The sequence below is a fragment of the Podarcis cretensis genome, assembly GCF_951804945.1.
Source record: "Podarcis cretensis genome assembly, chromosome: 1".
Classification (NCBI taxonomy): domain Eukaryota; kingdom Metazoa; phylum Chordata; class Lepidosauria; order Squamata; family Lacertidae; genus Podarcis; species Podarcis cretensis.
In genome coordinates this window covers 100,688,465-100,708,224 of record NC_137170.1, presented here as the reverse complement: position 1 = coordinate 100,708,224, position 19,760 = coordinate 100,688,465, and the positions used below count along the sequence as shown (strand labels likewise).

The following is a 19,760-nucleotide window of genomic DNA, read 5'->3' as shown; positions in this document are numbered from 1 at the left end:
GTTATGAGAGTCCTATGCAGCTTACAGAGCAATAATAGCTATAGAAATCAGGCACAATTTATGCAGGCGTAACATATGGTAGCTTAAAATTCTCCTATTCCAAACGAATTTTACTTACACCACCCTTTTTGCTGGCTGAGCAGGTTGCCTCATCATATAACTGAGCATGATGGTGTTTGGAATAGATACAAGTCTCTTCTTGTCCTGTCACGCCCTTGTCACACCCCAGAACCCCCAGTTTTGGGGTCTTACAAATGTATAAGTTAGGCCACTTGAGTCCCTGCTAAGCCAGGGTGACATATGTCAATAGAGCCCAAGAGGAATCGCCAAATCCAAACTCATCTTGGGATTTCATTGTGCTGTTTTCAGAGGAGGAGATCATCCTGGAAGTGGAGGTTGTTTCTGTCGCAATCTTTTTAACCATACAGGGAGGAGCACAGCTCTTTGCATTGCTCTGCCCACATTTGTCCTGGAAGGTTGTCCACAAGGCTCTCAGACTAAATAAGATTCCCCACCCCGTGTTAAAAATGAAGAAAGCGGAAAGAGCATCAGCATGGTAAGTCCTTGTCTCCCACTTCAGAACCAGTCTGGATGTTGAATTATGGCCTCTGAAACTGGGCAGTGGCATGACATTGGACACCCCAAATTCATCCGTCATGGATGGGGTGACAAATTATAGACAGGTGTTATGCCTCAGGTGTATCACTATAACTGATTACATGTCTCTCCTTGAGATTTCTCCTCAAGGCCAAAGCCTCTTTTTGCTTCTAGTATTGTTGGTGTGTGTTTTACTTAGATGGGGACATATTACTACCACTAATTAAAATGATGATGATGATGATACACTGTAAATACGCAGCGAAGGTGAAAGAGACTGAGCACAAGAAGAAGACGCAATATGAAAATACAATGATGGAAACTGCAACGCAGTTGCTACCTTTCAGAAAGATGATACATTTGAGCTGAATAATTGTTCAGAATTGCCTAGTAGGTACTTTGTCAGAGTACTCCCCAGGCAGGCAACAGTTCAATCTGCCAGTAACACAACTCCAAGCTGAGCAGGAAGATAACTAGACAGATGCCTTAGAGGCAGGTCATCAAACAAGGGGATGCGCTCCAGACCAGATACCTGTTCGAGTCTGCCCTGAAAGGAAGGTATAATCCTTTTGTATATCCCCTCTCAGACAGGCAGCTTATACAGCAGGTCAGCATGTAGATATGCCTGGCAGGCAAAGAATTATGCAAGGCAGCCTATCCCTTGCTCCAAAAAAGTTATCAAGACAAGTCGAGAACTTCATTTAAATGGCTTCTCAGGAAAGATATTTCCTGCACAAAATCATACGAGCTCCTTCAGTTTAGTTGCCGAATGTGTTAAAGGCACCTTTCCAGAATGAAACTACACATTTCCTTTGCCAAAAATAAAACTTTACTTTTATAAGATCCTTAGGGAGTTTTTGAAAATCAGAGGAGTAAAATAACTTTATAAGAACTCTTGGCAGATTGTGGCAAATAATAAGAAATTGTCGGCCTTATCAGGATCATGACATGGTGCAAGCTCTTGGGGCTGGGCTATACCACTTATCCAATATCTGAATGCACTCCCATATATTAAAACAATTCCAACACCAGAAAAGTGTTCTGTTCCATCGTTCCCCCTTGGCATGCTAGTTTTCTATGTTCCAGGAAAGTTTATATAAAGGAGCACTGGCCACAATTTGCTCTTCAGGTTTCCTAGATTAAAGGTCATTGGATATATATGTATTCAAAAATTAAGCAAGGGTAGAGAAAATAGGTTAAAATGCAGAACTGTAGCTATAAATAAGAATGCACAGATTTCCCCTATTGTGTTATAACTCTGTGGGTTCACAGTTTCAGGTTTCGCTCTGTTCACTTTTAAGATGGACTTGCAAAATTCAGCGGGTGAGATTTTATTAACCCTTATTAGCTATAACTAGATTTAGTGCCAAAGATTAATACTGTTGATTACGGAATAATGCTGAATATTGAATGTTGTTACGATTGTGAGTTGGGAAGGTTGAATTTTTTAAAAAATGAGGTCTTTACAACGCCTTTTTATGGAATAAGCTGTGTTGTAGGAACACTTCTATATATGGCACATTAATTCACCTATGGTTTATCTGTAGGTATGCACAGTAAAAGTAACCAGCATGTGCCAATAGGCCCCTGGGTCATTTTTTTTTTTTTTATGAGTGAGCATGTCATTTTTACTCAGGCCACACATTTCAAGTTTTCCTCATTGTTTTTTAACAACATATGAAAAGCCTCCCAAGATGCTCATTAATCAAATGTAATCAGATAGCCCCCAGCATACCAGCACATTGTCTTCCAATGTTATGAAATGAACAGGGCATCTTACTTTGGTCATGTTCCATTTCAACACATGTCAGCCAACGTATTGAAGTGTATCTCCTTTTTAAAACTAAGACAGCTGGTGGGAAGCAGGAACGGGGAAATGTTTTCAATCGAGAGCTGCTTTCCTCCTGGGCAATCTTCCAGTGGTGGTTGAGAATTGAAAGGTAAAGAGTGTGTGCAGCCAAAGGCAAAAGCAGTCAGAGCAGCAGATGTCACATTTACATTTGTGTGGTCACTGTCACATCTACCCAGGCAAGTAGTTCAAGGACACATGCCAGCCAGGCAAAGTGCTCAAGGAGAGAGCAGAGCAGAGCTGGAGAGAGGTGCAGCCTGGGAAAGGGGGTGTGGCCTAGGAAAGGGGCAGGGCCTGGAAGACCCAACAGTTACCAGCTAAGTTACAGGGATAGGTCATGGGAATCAGGCGCTGAGACCCTAAAAGTGCCCCTATTTTCCAGGAACAGTCCCAGATTTACAGAAGCCGTCCTGCTTTCTGATTTGATCCTGGAATGCCCTGCTTTTCCTTAGGACATCCCTGTTTTCATTGGAGAAATGTTGGAAGGTATGGAGTTATGAGACCCCTGAGCCAAGGAGATAAGTAGCTATGCAACCTTTAGAAGATATGTGATGGGATAGGGAAGCTTCTTAATCTTTAATGTTTTGTTATGTTTTGATATGTGTTAGAAGCCACCCAGAGTGGCTGGGGTAACCCAGTCAGATGGGAGGGGTATAAATATTATTAGTAGTATGATGATGATGACGATGGAATAGGATGACCCTATTTTCATCGGAGAAATGTTGGAGGATATGAGAGGCTTCATTGGAAAGGTATGATGGACTTCAAATGTTAAACCAGGCATGTCCCATTACTCATCACATCATAGTTTCAATTTGCACATTTTATAATATTGCCTTACAACAACAGTGTGTTGTATTCTCACAGTTAAAAAAAGCAGCTTCCTTTTTTATGTGTGCTGCATATATAAGAGATAGCAAGAATGGCTGGCTGGAATAACTGCTTTCACAGTCTCCCTGTATCTGGCGTGAATAGGATAGCTATGTAGCGTAATGGAGTGATAAATGGTGAGCTCCTGACTTCGCTCTAATTACAGGGGTTGAAAATTCGGCATGTCTTTACAAGACTTCAAGGGAGTTCCTCCCTGGGCTGATTTCAATCCAGCGTAGCGAAGACCTAATTCGGTGAAAAGCTCAATTAGAACGAAGGCTCAGGGTCACAGTTCCAGTCATTTAGCTAGATTAAAAGCCTATTTCAGTGTAAGGCAAAAGCAGAACAAGGTGGAATACCTAAAAGAGATCAGCCCTTTTGAGTACCTCTGCAGAGGCCACTCAAGGAAGCAGTGGGGAGAGGAAGGGAGCAGTGCAGACTGCCCTGGGCACAAGCGTAAGAGAAGTATGCTCGTAATTATATACCGGATTACATTTCTTTCATGCTTTATTGGCTTTCTTTGCATTCACACAGTGTCGCTTCAAGTACATGAAAAGGAGCACTGAAAATGTGCATCCATAAAAGCTCTTGCTACACTCTAGTTTTCTGGAAGCGGGCAGTTTAATACATCAAAAGCATGAAGATCTTCCTTTTATAGTACCCGAAAACCAAGTGCAAAACTGGCAAGAGGAAGCAATATTCCTAAGGTATTCACAACCACAGCCACCACTTCTGCTTGGCCTTTTGTAGTTTCTGAGTGTCCAGTAAGTAACAGGCAGTAAAAATAAGTTGCCTCATTTCTAGAATTTATATATAGTGGTACCTCGGGTTAAGTACTTAAGTCGTTCTGGAGGTCCGTTCTTAACCTGAAACTGTTCTTAACCTGAAGCACCACTTTAGCTAATGGGGCCTCCTGCTGCCGCTGCACCGCCGGAGCACAATTTCTGTTCTCATCCTGAAGCAAAGTTCTTAACCCGAGGTACTATTTCTGGGTTAGTGGAGTCTGTAACCTGAAGCGTATGTAACCTGAGGCGTATGTAACCCGAGGCACTACTGTACAGTATTTCAAATTCTCTGTACAGTGTTTGAAGCAGTAACTAATCTATTAAAATTCAAAGGTCATTGCTAGAGCACAACCATTCATTAACTGTAGAAGTTACACATCAAATCATAGAATTGTAGAGCTGGAAGGGATCCCAAAGGCCATCCAGTCCAGCCCCCTGCAATTCAGGGATCTCAAATAAGCATCCCAGTCAGATGGCCATCCAACCTCTGCTTAAAACCTCTTAGGAAGGAGAATCTGCCACCTACCAAGGGAGTCTGTTCCACTGGTAAACAACTCTTGCCATCGGAAAATTCTTCCTGATGTTTAGTCAGAATCTCCTTTCTTGTAACTTGAATCACATGTAGATAAACCCGTGTGCCTGGGAAATTATCTGTGAGTTAGCACCAGGCATTTGAAGGCCATTTAAAGCACCCTCCTCACCCCATGAAATCCTAGGAGCTGTTTCTCTGTGGACTTGGCTATACAGCTGCAAATAAAATGTTTTAAGTTGTAAAGTGCAATATATAAATGTGACACTAGATGGTGATGGTGAGCTATGGCAAATTCAAAATATTTTTCAAAACTTTTTTTTAAAAAAAGCATTTTCACAGCGTTTTTTTATATGTGTGTAGATTCCATCTGTGAGTGGTAAACTACAGCTCCTGCAGTTCTTGAGGGGACAGAGTGATATGTTGTAAATGTGCTTTTAGTGTATGCAGCCTTAGATGATCCCAAAGTGTTGGTGTTGTGAAAGAAATTTATAAAGTGCAGGCTCCAATTTCAGCATTCAGGTGCAGTTGAATGAAGGCATAAAATGAAATTATTAGTTTTACATGTTATTTCTTTTGTTCCAGTCATTAACTCTGTGTGGTTCACAAACTGTGGCTTGAGGAAGCTTCCTTTGAAATCTTAGGGTTTTCTGGGATCATAGTATATGTCAGAACTGGGGAATCCATCACTTGCTTTCTGTTGCTGGATGCTAACTTCCATCAATATGGTCAGGAATGAAAGCAGCTGTAGCAGGCATAGGCAAACTCAGCCCTCCGGATATTTTGGGACTACAACTCCCACCACCCCTAGCTAACAGGACCAGTGGTCAGGGATGATGGGAGTTGTAGTCCCAAAACATCTGGAGGGCCGAGTTTGCCTATGCCTGAGCTATAGCCTCACAACATCACAAGGGCCACAGGATTATCATCCTTGGTATAAGGAATCCCAAGCCATTTCCCCCTTTTAACACAGCTCTTCAAACCCCTTCTATCTGCTTAAGGAGCATAGTGATCTGCAGGGGCCATTTTGTGTTGATTAGTGAATGGATGTTCTTGCCTTTCAACACTGGCTCCGGCCTGGTGGAACGCTCTGCCTCATGAGACCAGGGCACTGTAGGATCTGATTTCTTTCCGCACGGCCTGTAAAACAGAGTTGTTCCGCCTGGCCTTTGGCTTGGAATCAATTTTATTTCCTCCCTCTCTTTCTTTTCTCCTTTCTCCTCCTATGATGAGGCTGCATTTTAATGTTTTAATGTTGTATTTTAATCTTGTTTTTTAAGTTGTATTTCAATCAGCTTGTTTTATTATTGGTTGTTAGCTGCCCTGAGCCCGGTCTTGGCTGAGGAGGGTGGGGTATAAATTAAATTTATTATTATTATTAACCTCCAGACTGTCGTTATATTGCAGGAAGGATTCAGACTTTAGGTTTATGAAATTAAAGTAGAGTAATGTGCTTTGTCATCGTAGCACGACAAATCCACTCTAAAAGACCCAGACTTTTGTGGTTAGGAAAGTGATGCTGAAATACACCAAAATGACAGGTAAATACCCAGCAAGCAAATCAGAATGAGTGCAGGGTAAATGCTTGTTGTTGTACAAGCAGCCCATAAACCAATGAGAACCAATGCTCAATAAAGACCTCACGGAGTCGTGCAAGCTTTGTGCAAGTGAATCAGAATGAAAACTGAATAAACAAGTTTTATTATGGAGGAGCCCTTACGACATGGAGTCGGATTAAATTTTGGGCTCTTTCTATTAATTCCATGACTGTACTTTGTCAGTTGGGTATTAAAATGTTGCCTGTAAAATGATGAGAGATTTGCACAGACTTAGTCTTGCCTATGTTATTAGTTGCAGGCAACAATGCCAGCTCTGAGCTATTACACCTTCCTTAAGGCGATTCATTCCCCACAGCGCTTTCCTAAATGTTATCTCAATCAATAACGAAGCAATTAAAGCCACCAACGTTTTGGATGTTTTACAAGCCTCTCTGAGTTCTCTAGCCATTTCCTGGTGAAATTTCAAGCAGTCTTGGGGTTAAAAACAAGGATCATTAAGTCTCTTTTCTTGTCCTTAATCACTGGATTAGCTCTTTGTTGTATCAGCTGCAAAGCTTCACTCCTTTCAAGTCCTTCTGCAAGTTTCCCTTCCTTAATTCAGAAAAAAAGAAGTAAAGAGGTTCAGGAAGGGTGTGTGGAAAGTGCCATTATGCAGGTTGGTCAGAAAACACATGAGGAGCGCAGTGGGGATGAGCATGCAAGCTCTGACCCCTCTCTGTCATTGTACCCATTACCCTTAACTTGGAAGTGGGAAGCTGACTGCAGGGGGCAGCCTCCAGTATCTGTGGAGGTTCCCTATGCTTTTGAGAAGCATGGAAAATCAGGGTTCTAAAATCTGCAGGGACCTTCCACAGTCACCCTCCGCAAGTTGAGGATAATAGGAATTATGGGGGGGTGGAGGGGGAGCAGAGATAGCACATTGCCTCCACCTGGTTTCCCATTCCCCTTCTGAACACTGCATAGGGCTTAGATGGCACTGGAATTTGCTGTATTGGTGGAATCAGGGGTTCCTGTAGCTGTTCTGTTCTTGCTGTTTAAAAGAGACAATGAAATTTCTGTCCAACTTCCTGGCTGGTGTGGTCTCCAAGCTTTCTATGATAAATAGGTCCTAAAATGCCATACTCTCCAAGTGTCCCAATTTCCCAGGGACAGTCCTGGTACTATGAAAACCATCCCGGCTTCTAATTTGATCCCACAAAGTCCCTATTTCCTCTTCCAGGGCCACCTGCTAAGCTCAGAGAGGAGTGTGAGCCAGTGCTTGTCCTGAGAGCTGCTGGTGGTGGCAGCTGTGGCTGTGAGGGAGCCTCTCCATGGCCGGTGATGTGGGCCTCCTCCCTTGGGCAGCTTGTAGTGGCTGCTGGAGAGTGGGCAAGGAGTAAGGAAGGCTGCAGCTGCCGAGGCCCTGTGGATGCACTGATTCTGAGGGGCAGGTAGAGGACAGGGCCGCCCTGGACGAGAAGCAAGATGGAGCAGAGCAGAGTGCAAGGAGTCTTGGAGTTGTTTGTTTGTTTGTTTGTTTGTTTGCTTGCTTGCTTGCTTGCTTGCTTGCTTGCTTGCTTGCTTGCTTGCTTGCTTGCTTTAAAATGCTTTATGCATCCATGTCTAACTATGCCTGTTTGGTGTGTGTTTTTCTTTTTGTCAGAAAAGAATAAAAAATAAAATTGGGATTAAGGGACGGTGGAGGGTGTGTGTGGTGTGTCCCACTGCTGTAGTGGTGGTGGCACTCAGCCTTCTTCTGATAAGAAATGCTGGGGGGGGGGACAACAAAAATGGGGGGGTCAGTTGTGCGGGGAGGGGAGTGAGAAATGTCCCTACTTTCATCTGAGGAATGTTGGAGGGTATGAAATACTAGAATAAAATTTGACACCTTGCCATTTTGGCTTGTGCTTATTAAATTTCCCTATCACAAAACCAACCCCTGAAACCTATGTGTGTTGATGTTGGGCTGGTTTTGTTATGAGAGAGGGAGATATTCAGTTATACCCATTTTCCTGGATTCAGATGTCAAACAGCAAAGGGCAATCCTATAAAAATACAAGGACTGGTATGATATGACCATGATGCTGCAAGTATACATAAGGAACTACAGAAATTGCTTGGAATCTGGCAAGAAATGTGGACTGTTCTTCGATTTATTCTTCTGTATGTGTCTGAATATTGCTGGATGGATTTCCAGGACGCTCTCCGCTATGGCTGGCACAGGGCAGTTTAAACTAAAAAGTGACTCCCAGGGAGCAATATGGTCATGTACATGGTACTTTAAGAGTGCATGCACCAACACTCCAAACCTGGAGAAAATATACTGGCTTATAATCTTCTAGTATATTTCTCCCATATTCCCTCTTGGGGTCTTTCCTCTGGCTAGTAGCTATACAGCTGCACACTGTTGGAAAAGAACGAAAGCCTCATTAAAAGTTTCTCAGTACCAGTTGGTTCCAAATTAAGCAAAGGAGATTTTGCCCATCAATAGGCAAAAAGTACAAGGTGGCCAATGTTGCGTTGGGTAGTACTGTTCAAGAAACACAAAATAAAACCCTCCTAGCTCTCCTGGAATTAGCCACATGAAGCCTAGCTAAAATCAATTATCAATATGTCATTTCAATGATTATATTAGTGAATAATGAATGCATTGCACAAGAAGCACAATTTGTGGAGTGTGTTTTTCTGGCTATGTTCAATTCTGTGGATTTCTCTGCTTAAACCATGAAACATCAATGCTGAGCCTGAAGGACTGCATCACACAGCAATAGTGAGACTATTGTGTGGCAGTCACGAAACCACAAATAGGCATTAGCAATGTTTGCAAGATGGCATGATGACACTCTAGGCCAAGAATGTCAAAGCAGCTGGCCATTTTGGAGCATTTGCATTTGTGATAAGAGGGAGGCATCTCTGGTAACTCGACACTAGAGTGGAAAAGCTGATCAATATTTAGACAAACAATGACAATAATCTTCTGAAGGGGGGTCACGTAAAAATGGTTATTTAGTTCTGGCAATTAGTTTGAGTGCCAGTCAGATGATTCAGCTGGGAAAACCTGGACTGTGACCTTTCTGGGGCTTCAAAGTGTGATGGCGCTGTCATTTTTTATGGAAAAGCCATGCATAATGAATGAGTGCAAATGCTAACCTTTTAATAAGTAAATGGTTAAGGGAGGCATGTTTTGAAAATGGCCAAAAATGGTCCATATTAAGTATGCATGACTGGTGCTTGGAAGAAAAAGTGATAGAAGTTCCTCCAGCCATCATCTGTCCAGTTCAAAATGATAAGAGGTCTATGTACATGCAGGAAAGGCATTTATATTGGCATGTTGGTCAGTGTTTACATAAAAGTTCATTGCAGTGCTTATCCACACACCTTCCCATCTTGGGGACCAGTTGTTTGAGACTGGAGGCAAACAGTTCATGGTATGACATTGCAGATTTTCGGAAGGAGGGTGATTCAGAAATGACCCCCCACAGCTTGGAAATTAAGGGCATGAACCCAAATCATTCTGAATTGCAGTTCAGCTCATGAATAATTTTGGCTTGTTCTGAGCTGTCCTCACCAAGGCCCTTTCCCCCTCTCATGGGTTGAGCTTTTTGCGATCAAAGCAGCAGCAACAAAGGGCTGCATAGGAGAAGGTTGCTTAAATCTGAAAGCCTTATACAGTGGTACCTTGGGTTACATATGCTTCAGGTTACAGACTCTGCTAACCCAGAAATAGTACCTCGGGTTAAGAACTTTGCTTCAGGATGAGAACAGAAATTGTGCGGCAGCGGTAGGGCAGCAGCAGGAGGCCCCATTAGCTAAAGTGGTGCTTCAGGTTAAGAAAAGTTTCAGGTAAAGAACAGACCTCTGGAACGAATTAAGTTCTTAACCAGAGGTACCACTGTAGTTCAGTTAGTGGCTCAAACATAATAGGAAATGTAAGATGCCAGGACTACTGGGACCTTGAACATGGAGACCTCGATAAACTACCATTCCCAGGAGTCTTCAAGTTGAACATCTCTTGTTTGAGGCCCAAGGAGTAGTTATCTCTTTCACACAGGTCTCGCCTGTCTATGAGGTAGACTGAAGCAGTCACCTCAGGCAGAGGAATCCCACCAAAGTTATGCAGCAGCAGCAGCTTCGAGAAAGATCTTGCAAAGCTCTAAAGAGTGTCATGTGACCACTTGAGATCTCGCCAGAAGACGATAATGATGTAAGACCCCAGTAAGCAAGGTTTCGGCAGCAGTGGTGGGAAAGCAGAACTTTCCCATTTCACCTCAGGTGGTGAAATGGGATTGGCCAAGCCTGCTTTCACACCCTTAGCACATCTGCCAGAAAGGTACCTTTGGTAAACAGGAAGGTGACAGAATGACTGTGACAGGGGGACTGGCTATAGGGAAAGTTGGGGGCAGGAGGGGCTGACAGGGCCTAAAATTGCCTGATGAAGTTTGGAAAGAATGAAAACACAGTCCAAATCAAGAAGCGGTGAAGGGCTGTAATTCAAGGACCTTGGTGGTAAACTTATTACCCCAAATAATTAAGGCATATGCTTAATGCTCTGTTGACTGACTTGTATAAGATCTGGAACAAAGCACCACCTTTCGGAAATTCTCTCCAGATGTCAATTCCGCCTTTGAATGTCCGGGAAATTCTGGACATACGGCAGCCCTATTTTAGGTATGGAAAAATCAATAGACAGTGCTAAGTTAATTCCAAATGCACCAGCTAATTACATTAAAACTATTCAACAAAAATTCTCTCCATTCCATTTAACTTTTATATATTTTTCTTGTTAAAACCTCAGTCATGCAAACTGCATGACTGAGGTAAGATGCCCATCAGTTTAAGTCAAGATAATAGTAGTACTATGAGTGCTTTGCAAAGTATTACAAAAAAGGCTAATCTGTGAATTATTATATTAAAGCTATTCCTTCAAAAGCCTGTTGAAAAGAAGGTGGATACACAGAGTATTTGTGTGTGGAAATGGATGGAAGCAGGTATATGAATTTTGGGGAGGCATGAATGTACCTGGATGTGAGAGTAACACCTACACTTTTAAAAATGTGTCCCAGAAATGCATGTCTTTCCTAACAGTAGAAACCAGGGAAGAACTGTAGCTTAGTGGTAGAGCATCTGCTTCCCATGCAAAAAGTCCCAGGTTCAATTCCTGGTGTCCTCAGAGTACAGCTAGGAATAATTCCTTCTTGAAACCCTAGAGAAAGGCCCTGTCAGCCACTATAGGTAATACAGTGGTACCTCTGGCTACGAACTTAATTCGTTCCAGAGGTCCGTTCTTAACCTGAAACCGTTCTTAACCTGAGGTACCGCTTTAGCTAATGGGGCCTCCTGCTGCCGCCGCGCGATTTCTGTTCTCATCCTGAGGTAAAGTTCTTAACCCGAGGTACTGCTTCCGGGTTAGCGGAGTCTGTAACCCAAAGTGTTTGTAACCCGAAGTACCACTGTACCAAGCTATATGGACTCAGTATAGTCTGATTCAGTATAATGCAGCCTCCTATGTACAGTATTTCAACATTTTAAATATGTAGTCACTGTGAATTGTAAAAATGGTGTCTGAAAGGAAAACCTTGATTCTCCATGTCTAGCAAGTGGCTATTCTCTTAATACTGGGAAGCAAGATACTGGAGCAGCTTCTGGGAGGCAAGGGGGGGCTCTTTCTATCCTGCTCAAGCACCTGAAGGGAGGATAAAGCACTTACTGAAATTGAGGGCAAAGGTTGGGGAAAGGGCTTCCATTTCCCCACTGCACATGCTCACTGCAGCTTCCCGGAGAGCTTGCACATTTTTACATGACAAGGGGGAAACAGGTGCACAGCTCCAGCGTAGCTGTGCAGCTACTTTGAGGTGGCAGCTCCACCTCCTTCGCCTTATTTACAGAGCAACCATATGCTAGATCTAAAAGGAGCAACCATTCAAAAAATGACCCTGCTGCTGGAGGGGAGTTGGGAGAGCAACGGCTGATGCTAACAGGAGCAATGTGGTAGCTGCTGTGCATAAAAGTGATGGGGCCGAGGGGCTGCTGGGCTCACCATGAAGTCGAGCGGGGGTGCTGCATCCGACCTGGAGGAACTGGAGAGCGGCAGCAGCGAGAGCAGCTCCGGAAAATCCTTGACTTCCACCGGAGCCCAAGGGAAACGCAAGCGGAAGAGCCCTCGGCTGAGTGGGCTGAGCAAGCAGAGGCAAGCTGCCAATGCCCGGGAGAGGGACCGAACCCACAGCGTGAACACAGCCTTCAGCACCCTCCGCACCCTCATCCCAACCGAGCCCGCAGACCGCAAGCTGTCCAAGATAGAGACCTTGCGCCTGGCCTCCAGCTACATCTCCCACCTGGCTAACATGCTGCTCCTACAGCAGCAGCAGCAGCCATCGCAACAGAGCGAGAGCTTGGGGGAGGAACAGCTGCCTTCGAGGCAGCCCTGCTTGCAATACCAGCCTCTCCTGCAGGGCGGTGGCACAGCAACGGCACCAAGACCAATCTGTACCTTCTGCCTGAGCAACCAGAGGAAACTGGTAAGGCTGGCATCTAGCACTCAGCAACACCCCACCCCACACACATATACACTGCAAGCTGTGGCCTGCACGGATTGGGGTTGTTTTCAGCAGAGGTGTAGCAAGGGAGAATTTTGCAGGAAGGTGAGCCTCTGCTCTGGTCATCGGCTTTAAAGCCTGCGCCTGAACTGGCATCAAATTGAGGAACGTATCAGAAAGGTGAACTAGAGCTTTCGTTTCCTCAGTGCGTCCAGTTGGGGAACCAAAATATGTACAGAACAGACAATACTTGTCTGAAACTGTTAGGGCACCATGTGTGTGTGTGCGCGCACTCCTTTTTAAAGCATGTTCCTTACAAAAACTCACTCCCTTCATGTGAGCATTGCTTGAATAAATGTGCAAAAGCTGCAGTTTGCTTTGTGTTGTAGCTGGGAAAAATAATTTGCATTTCCCTCTTATTTTGGGGATTTGCATCATCACCTGCCAAGTGTAACATCCTGTTTACATTTGGGGCCTTTGTGTGTTTTCCTTTTATTTTGTTCCATACTGTATGAAGATTTTTCTCTTTCTCTTCCTCAATAGAATATTTTTTTAAAAAGAATATTTCCCCCCTTTCTTTTAGCTTCATTGTGCCTGGTCTATTTTATAGCTTGCACTGAAAAGAATTTATATACATAAATTTCATATTTCAAAACTGAGACTGTCAGTGTTTGAAATGTTCAGGCGTTTAAACCCCAACCAACCATGAAGTGCACAGGTGAAGCTTATCTCTGCTTTGGTGGCTAGGACCTTTTATATTAACAGGTAAAATTTGGGTGAGATGGCCACTGACAACTGAACTGAAATAAAACTTTAATGTATGGTTTATGTGCACTGCCTCGTTATAATGGATGCCTTTATTCTATTTGCAGCACAGAGAAAGGGAGAAACACTTGTCTCTTTAAAAGCATTGTGGACATTGATTCAGAAGAGAAGCTTGCACAAATACCGGACTGGTTATAGAACAGTTGTAGGTAACCTCTCTCTCTCTCTCTCTCTCTCTCTCTCTCTCTCTCTCTCTTTCTCTCTCTCTCTCTCTGCCACTTATATCATAATGTTTACATTGAAATCATGCAATTACATAAAAAAGGGAAAGGGGGGGGAGGACTAACCCTGATCTGCACTTTGTTTTCCATTGCCAGAGGCTTATTCAAAGGGGATTTTTGCAGTTGAAACTGAACACGGTGGGGAAAGTTGCACCTGGCGTGGCAGCTATTTTTGTGCAAGAAATGCTAAACCTAAGCAGCCAAGCCCTGATACTGATGCCTCCTAGACCTATGTCACATGATGGAACTTGAGCTGTCAAACACCCGGCGTCTCCTCTTAATGGGAGACTCTCATAATGCACCAGGCTCATAGTCTCTAGCTACCATTGGACAGCTAAGCCATGTCACACCGCCCTCTCTCTTTTTCAGTCAAAACCTCATTGGCCTCTGCTAGCAGATTCAAGGATTTCCACTAAAATTGCGCATTAAAGGATTGTACGCAAATTACAGGAGAAGCACATACCCAAAGGCTAGAGCGGTTGTATCAATTTTGTTTCTTGATCAACACAGTGTGGTTCCTCTTGTCAGTCTGTGGGCCAGACAAGAAGAAATTAATTGCATTTAGCATATTATGTTTTTATTCTAAAAAAAAATAATAGTAACTGTGAGGAAGATCAGGAGAAAACCGACATTTCCTCCCTCTGCTCTACCATCCTGGTGAAAATACACCACCATAATCACCCACTGCTCTTACTTTCAAAGTAAAACAAAACCCATTAAATGCTTATGTCCATTTAATGTACCATTTAGTTTTTCCCCACCCCAGACAGTCACAGTGGGAAAGGGCAGGAATTTCCTTTGTCCAGTCAAGATTTTCTCAAAATGAATCAAAATAACGTCCATCCAGTGTCCCTCGATCATAGCCAGCCCAGGGCCAGATTGCTTTTTGCTGTGTGTGAGAGACAATGTAGTGTAGTGACAAGTAAAAACCTGTTGTGCTACAACCGCTTGCTTCTCCTCCCTCACAAGGTAGCTTAAGCATGTCTATTTTATCGTCTCTCTACTGCAGATGCTGAGGGAAGCCGTCATGTAACTTTGTACCCATGGTACTGAAATGAGCAAAGCACCCTGATGTCAGCTTCAGAACAAACCCATCTTTGGCCATGTGAACGTAGCCACAGACTTGCACCACAGCTCTGCTGTCAAATCAGCTTAGCCAAATGGCTCTGGAGGGAGATGCAGCCAAACTGAGAGGAGGTTCTCCACTTAGGCCTGAAACTTGAGAAGGGCTGTCGAGTGACTCAGGCCAATTCTTGAAACAGTGTGGGATCTTTCTAAATTTGTTCATCATTGAAGTGTGGAGCAGAGAAAGTTCCCAAGGGCCCTCTAAATTTATCTGCTCTCCTTGGTTACTCGCAAGTTGTGCCTGTACATTATCACTGGTGCTACAGTATCTGACTGCTGGTCGTCATGTAAGCCTGCAATCTTTATTTTGAATTAAGCTGAGCAAGTTTTGGGAGGGTTTTTTAAGCCAGTTTTCCAAACACGGGCAGAATAATAAAGCAAAACAACATTAGTTCACAGTAGAGGGGTTTCTAAAATGGTCAGACAAAGCTTTCGTTAAGTAGACATATACATTGTTTAGAGCGGGAATAAGAGGTGTGTGCTTGCGCGTGTGTGGGAACATTTTTGCACTGTAGTATGCCACTATAACTTATGGCCTCATCTTTCATATCTAAAAGTAATTAATCCTACTCAGCTGGGCCGCTTGCTAGGTGACCTTGGGCCAGTCACTATTTCTCAGTTTAACCTACCTCACAGGGTTGTTGTGAGAATAAACTGGGGATTGGAGGAGAACCCTGTAGGTCACCCTGAGCATCTTGGAGGAAAGCTGGGTTATAAATGTAATAAATAAATAAACAAACAAACAAATAAATAAATACAAAAATCAGTAAAAAGAAATAAATTGGGAAAATCAGTCGAGATTAACGATGCTCCAATAATGATTCCTCAGCATTCCTAAATAATAATAATACGTATATATTAATCCCTGAGTTAAGCCACATGAAAGTAATGCTCTGTGGCATACATTTCACAGTGTAGAGGAATGTTTAATTCTCTTGGCCAGGCATCCCCAAACTTGTCTCTCCAGCTGTTTTGGGACTACAATTCCCATCATCGCTGACCACTGGTCCTCTTAGCTAGGGATGATGGGAGTTGTAGTCCCAAAACAACTGCAGGGCCGAGTTTGGGGATGCCTGCTCTTAGCTATCACAAACCCTTCATCATAAATTTTGCTTATAGTCAAGGAAGAATATAGGGCAGGTTGGTTTAACCCTAAGTAAACCTCTCCCCTTCGGTGAAGCAACTTTTGTGGTCCTACTCACAACCATCCAAATTTCTGTGGCTTTTCCTGACAGGAAGCTTAAATACAGCTACCAGATTTGGAGACAAAATGAACCAGCATGCCAGAGTGTATTTTTTTTTAATTAAAAAACCTACTAAGCTAGGGTAAGTTGATAGGCAGTTTGAAAGAATATGAAACACATTCCACTTCTTCCTCACAGTCTGGGGGTCAGTGCCCTGTTTTGATGGCCATTTCCCCCCTTGTACCCATGACAGCTCCTTGCTCATAATAAGTCAACTGTCATATTTCCCTGACGCAGACTTGGGGATTTTGCACACCTCTGACAAAGCTACACAGCTCAGACTGAGTAGAGGTGGCCTGCATGCAGTTAACAAGCCTCATGCTGACCCATTTATAACAAAGTGGTCATCATAGGTACAAGAAAAGCGTCAGCCATCAGGTCCTATTTAGTGACTGGTTCATATGAATTTTGTTCACATTTTGGGCATACATCCCTCCTTCATTTTCTATTGCACTCCTGTAATTTTCAAAATGTTACATGCACTTTTAATAATTATCTTTCAATTGCTTTGGAAAGAATAATCATATTCTAAAGGAGGACCGGATTATGACCCTTTGTCAATTCTAAAGAAAACAGGTGTTCCAAACAGGCCAATTTCCCCACTATTCTGTTGCAATGGTTGGGAAAAAATGCCCTTGCTGAATGTTTTCTATTTTAGAGCTCTTAAAGGGACATAAGGTTTTTCTCCTTCTTAGAAGCTGATGCCCATGCTACTTAATTTTTTAAAAGTCTTTTACAATTGGAATAAATATAGTCTGGTGTTCTTATATATTTTTTTACCAGAAACAGTAGACTATTCCATTACAGTACACTTCATCTGCACTATCCTTTCATAAACAGGTAAATAGCATCTGAATTATAAGTACTCCCCCCCCCAGAAAGATAGATAGATGATAGATAGATAGATAGATAGATAGATAGATAGATGATAGATAGATATAGATAGATGATAGATAGATAGATAGATAGATATAGATAGATATAGATAGATGATAGATAGATAGATAGAGATAGATAGATATAGATGATAGATAGATAGATAGATGATAGAGATAAATAAATAGATGTAGATATAGATAGATAGATAGATGATAGAGATAAATAAATAGATGTAGATATAGATAGATGATATATGAAGCTCATCCACCCAGTCTTTTTGATTCCCCCCCCCTTTAATTATACATATAATGTCATATCTATATATGGGCAGTCCAGGTTTCCTTAAGTAACCAGCACATGAGCAGGGACCTAGAACTATGCATATAACTGTATAAAAATACTTAGCCATCATGAAATTATGCTGCAGAAATATAGTCCCGCATGGGACTTGAGTCCTTGAAATGCATGATGGACATACATTTTGCAAATAATTTTGCTTTAAGAAAAAGCACAAGCAGCCCAGATGCTCAATGGAAGAGACAATCCAATATGGGCAAAGCTCGATTGGAACAGAACAGTCAAATTCTGTTAAAATGAAGTCATCCTCTGTCCTTAATCCTAATATTTAAATAGCTCCTCCTGAACATTTGGGTAGTTTTACAGTTCTTTCTACTGGGCCCCTGCATGAATATTTATGCTGATAACTACTAACAGAAGTTAAGCGTTTGGTTTGTGAGATCATGAAAGTCAGCAATCAAATGAATATGACTCAAGGGATTACTATATCCTACAGTGTATAGTGAAGGCAAGACTTTAATCTTCAAGTTGTTCTAGCTAAGGCTCCCGAGTCCATAAGCAGCTATGCTTCTGATGCTTCCCCACACCAAGGCCTCTCCAGGCAGCTGAGGGATGCAGCCAACCTGAAGCAGACCTAAAGTGCATCGCAAGCGCATGAACTTGTTCTTAAGCAGCCATTTACCTTCTGCCAAGGTTGTTGCAACTTTGCATTGGCAAGACTGCATCTGCTTCACACCCACAACTCCAGGATCCTTTACACTTTTGGGATTTGGGGCTCTTTCAATGTTATTTTGGTGATAACTGGCCACCTACAGTTGGTTACAGCAATTTAGAGGTCAGGGTTTCCAAATACTAACCTTGAGACTCTGTGTCCACCATTGGATCTCTGAATTTGCAGTTCACTACCCCACACACTAACCTTGTAGCTGTGTTCCTATACGTGTGCACATACTATGCTGTCATAGTTTATGCATTTTTTTAACCATATGGGTAGAAAGAAGAAGTGAGTACCATTTATCTGCTGCAAGCCAACTGCTTGTTCTGGACATGCAGGCTCCAACACACAGCTGGAACTCCCTCACCTGCATAATAAACCCCACTGTCATGAAGAGGGGCTGTGCAAAAGGGTATTCTTTGGAGCAGAATATCCAGACGGACTATGCTGTAAAATGTTTCAGTTCAATTGGGTGCTATCTCTTGAATTTACACTTTTAAGATGCCTTGTATAGATCAATGAAAATAGAAGTGGAAAGCCTAGTTCTCTTGAAAATGTACATAACAAAGTATGCTTTATACTGATGTTGCTTAATGTGCTAATTTTCAAATCCAAGCATCTCTGTTTATTCAATGTACGTCTGCTATGTAAGGCAGTTAATGTCATTCTAAAGCACAACAGGGCCGGTTAAATCAGAATGCTCAGGAATAAAATCTTACTGTGGTATCCTAGGCATTACTCAGCCTTACAGTTTACAACTTGTGTGGCAACATGGAATGTCATGCAAGCCAAGGGCACAGAATTCCATGCAGGAGGAGGTGCCATTCGTCCTCAGCAATCTGCTTGGTTTCTGTGCTGGGTTGGAGGAAAAGGAACCTATTAATCAGCTTTGTCCTTCCAGCCTGTCCAGAACCCTGCATTCCCATGCTGACTTTGAAGTAAGAGGGTTGTATGTCTCCATCACCAGCATGGAAACATAATGGAATAGCCTCTTGTCAGAGTTGTAAAAAATAAAATAAAATAAATATTGGCTACTAAACTTTGTAGGCTTATTCGCAAGGCTGATGCTACTGATAAGAGGAAAATCATTAACATATTTTTAACGAAAAGCTTTTAAACATACTACCTAACTACTACTAATGGTTCAAAATGCCCATTTGTGCTCTTATAAGAACAGCCAGGGTTTTTTTTTTTAAAAAAAAAAAATATTATTACTGCCCTTTGGGCTGAACAGTAGTAACAATGCCTGGGTAAAAGAGACAAGTTTGTTTATAAAAGCCTGAAAATTTCTTCTAAAATAAAGTGTATTTTTGTAAGACAGATTTAACATTAAAATAATTCTAAACATACATTTTCTTCTGTATTTTTATTTTGCTGTTGAAAAATATCTCTTAGATAAGACGCCCAAGCAATAGGTGGTGGTTGCTTATGCTAAAACATCGGTGAGTGGGGAGTGATGTAGCAGCTGTTTTTCACCTTCTACTCCTGATATTCAATAAAAGAAGGGGGGAGAGGACCATATCTGCTAGCTTGGCCACCAATTTGCATGCATACCCAAAGAGTCAAACAGGTAGATACGTTTTTGGCAGAGAAAGGGAACCACTTTCAGCCCAAGGTCTGGATTTGAAATTGGGTAGCCTTCTGAGGGCTGCTTTAGGTATAGAAGCAAAAAAGAGGTGAGGCAGAAGCAGCTTAGTCATGCTGGCCACATGACGCAGGGTGGAAAATGCAATATTTTTGCATACATTTT

At 42.5% G+C, this 19,760-nt stretch overlaps 1 protein-coding gene and 2 long non-coding RNA genes across 4 annotated transcripts in view; 1 reads left to right on the top strand and 2 right to left on the bottom strand.

The window, feature by feature from the left end:
• LOC307226582 overlaps positions 1 to 19,760 on the bottom strand; it is a 131,162-nt gene that overhangs the window by 99,364 nt on the left and 12,038 nt on the right. The gene's annotated exons all lie outside the window — the stretch shown is intronic.
• Positions 3,845 to 12,301, bottom strand: LOC307221799. Its single transcript, XR_013841530.1, has 3 exons — positions 12,206 to 12,301; positions 8,478 to 8,557; positions 3,845 to 6,780 (listed from the first exon to the last, which is right to left on the bottom strand). It is a non-coding gene; the product is annotated as an uncharacterized lncRNA (long non-coding RNA).
• LOC307221776 (transcription factor 15-like) lies at positions 12,076 to 19,361 on the top strand. Of its 2 annotated transcripts, none has more exons than XM_079986547.1 (3): positions 12,076 to 12,686; positions 13,577 to 13,674; positions 14,760 to 19,361. In XM_079986547.1, the coding sequence occupies exons 1-2, from the start codon at positions 12,207 to 12,209 to the stop codon at positions 13,607 to 13,609; spliced, it is 513 nt and encodes a 170-aa protein (XP_079842673.1). In that variant the 5' UTR covers positions 12,076 to 12,206; the 3' UTR covers positions 13,610 to 13,674; positions 14,760 to 19,361. The 2 variants fall into 2 exon arrangements, with proteins under 2 accessions (XP_079842673.1, XP_079842674.1); XM_079986548.1 differs by having other exon boundaries at positions 13,577 to 13,678.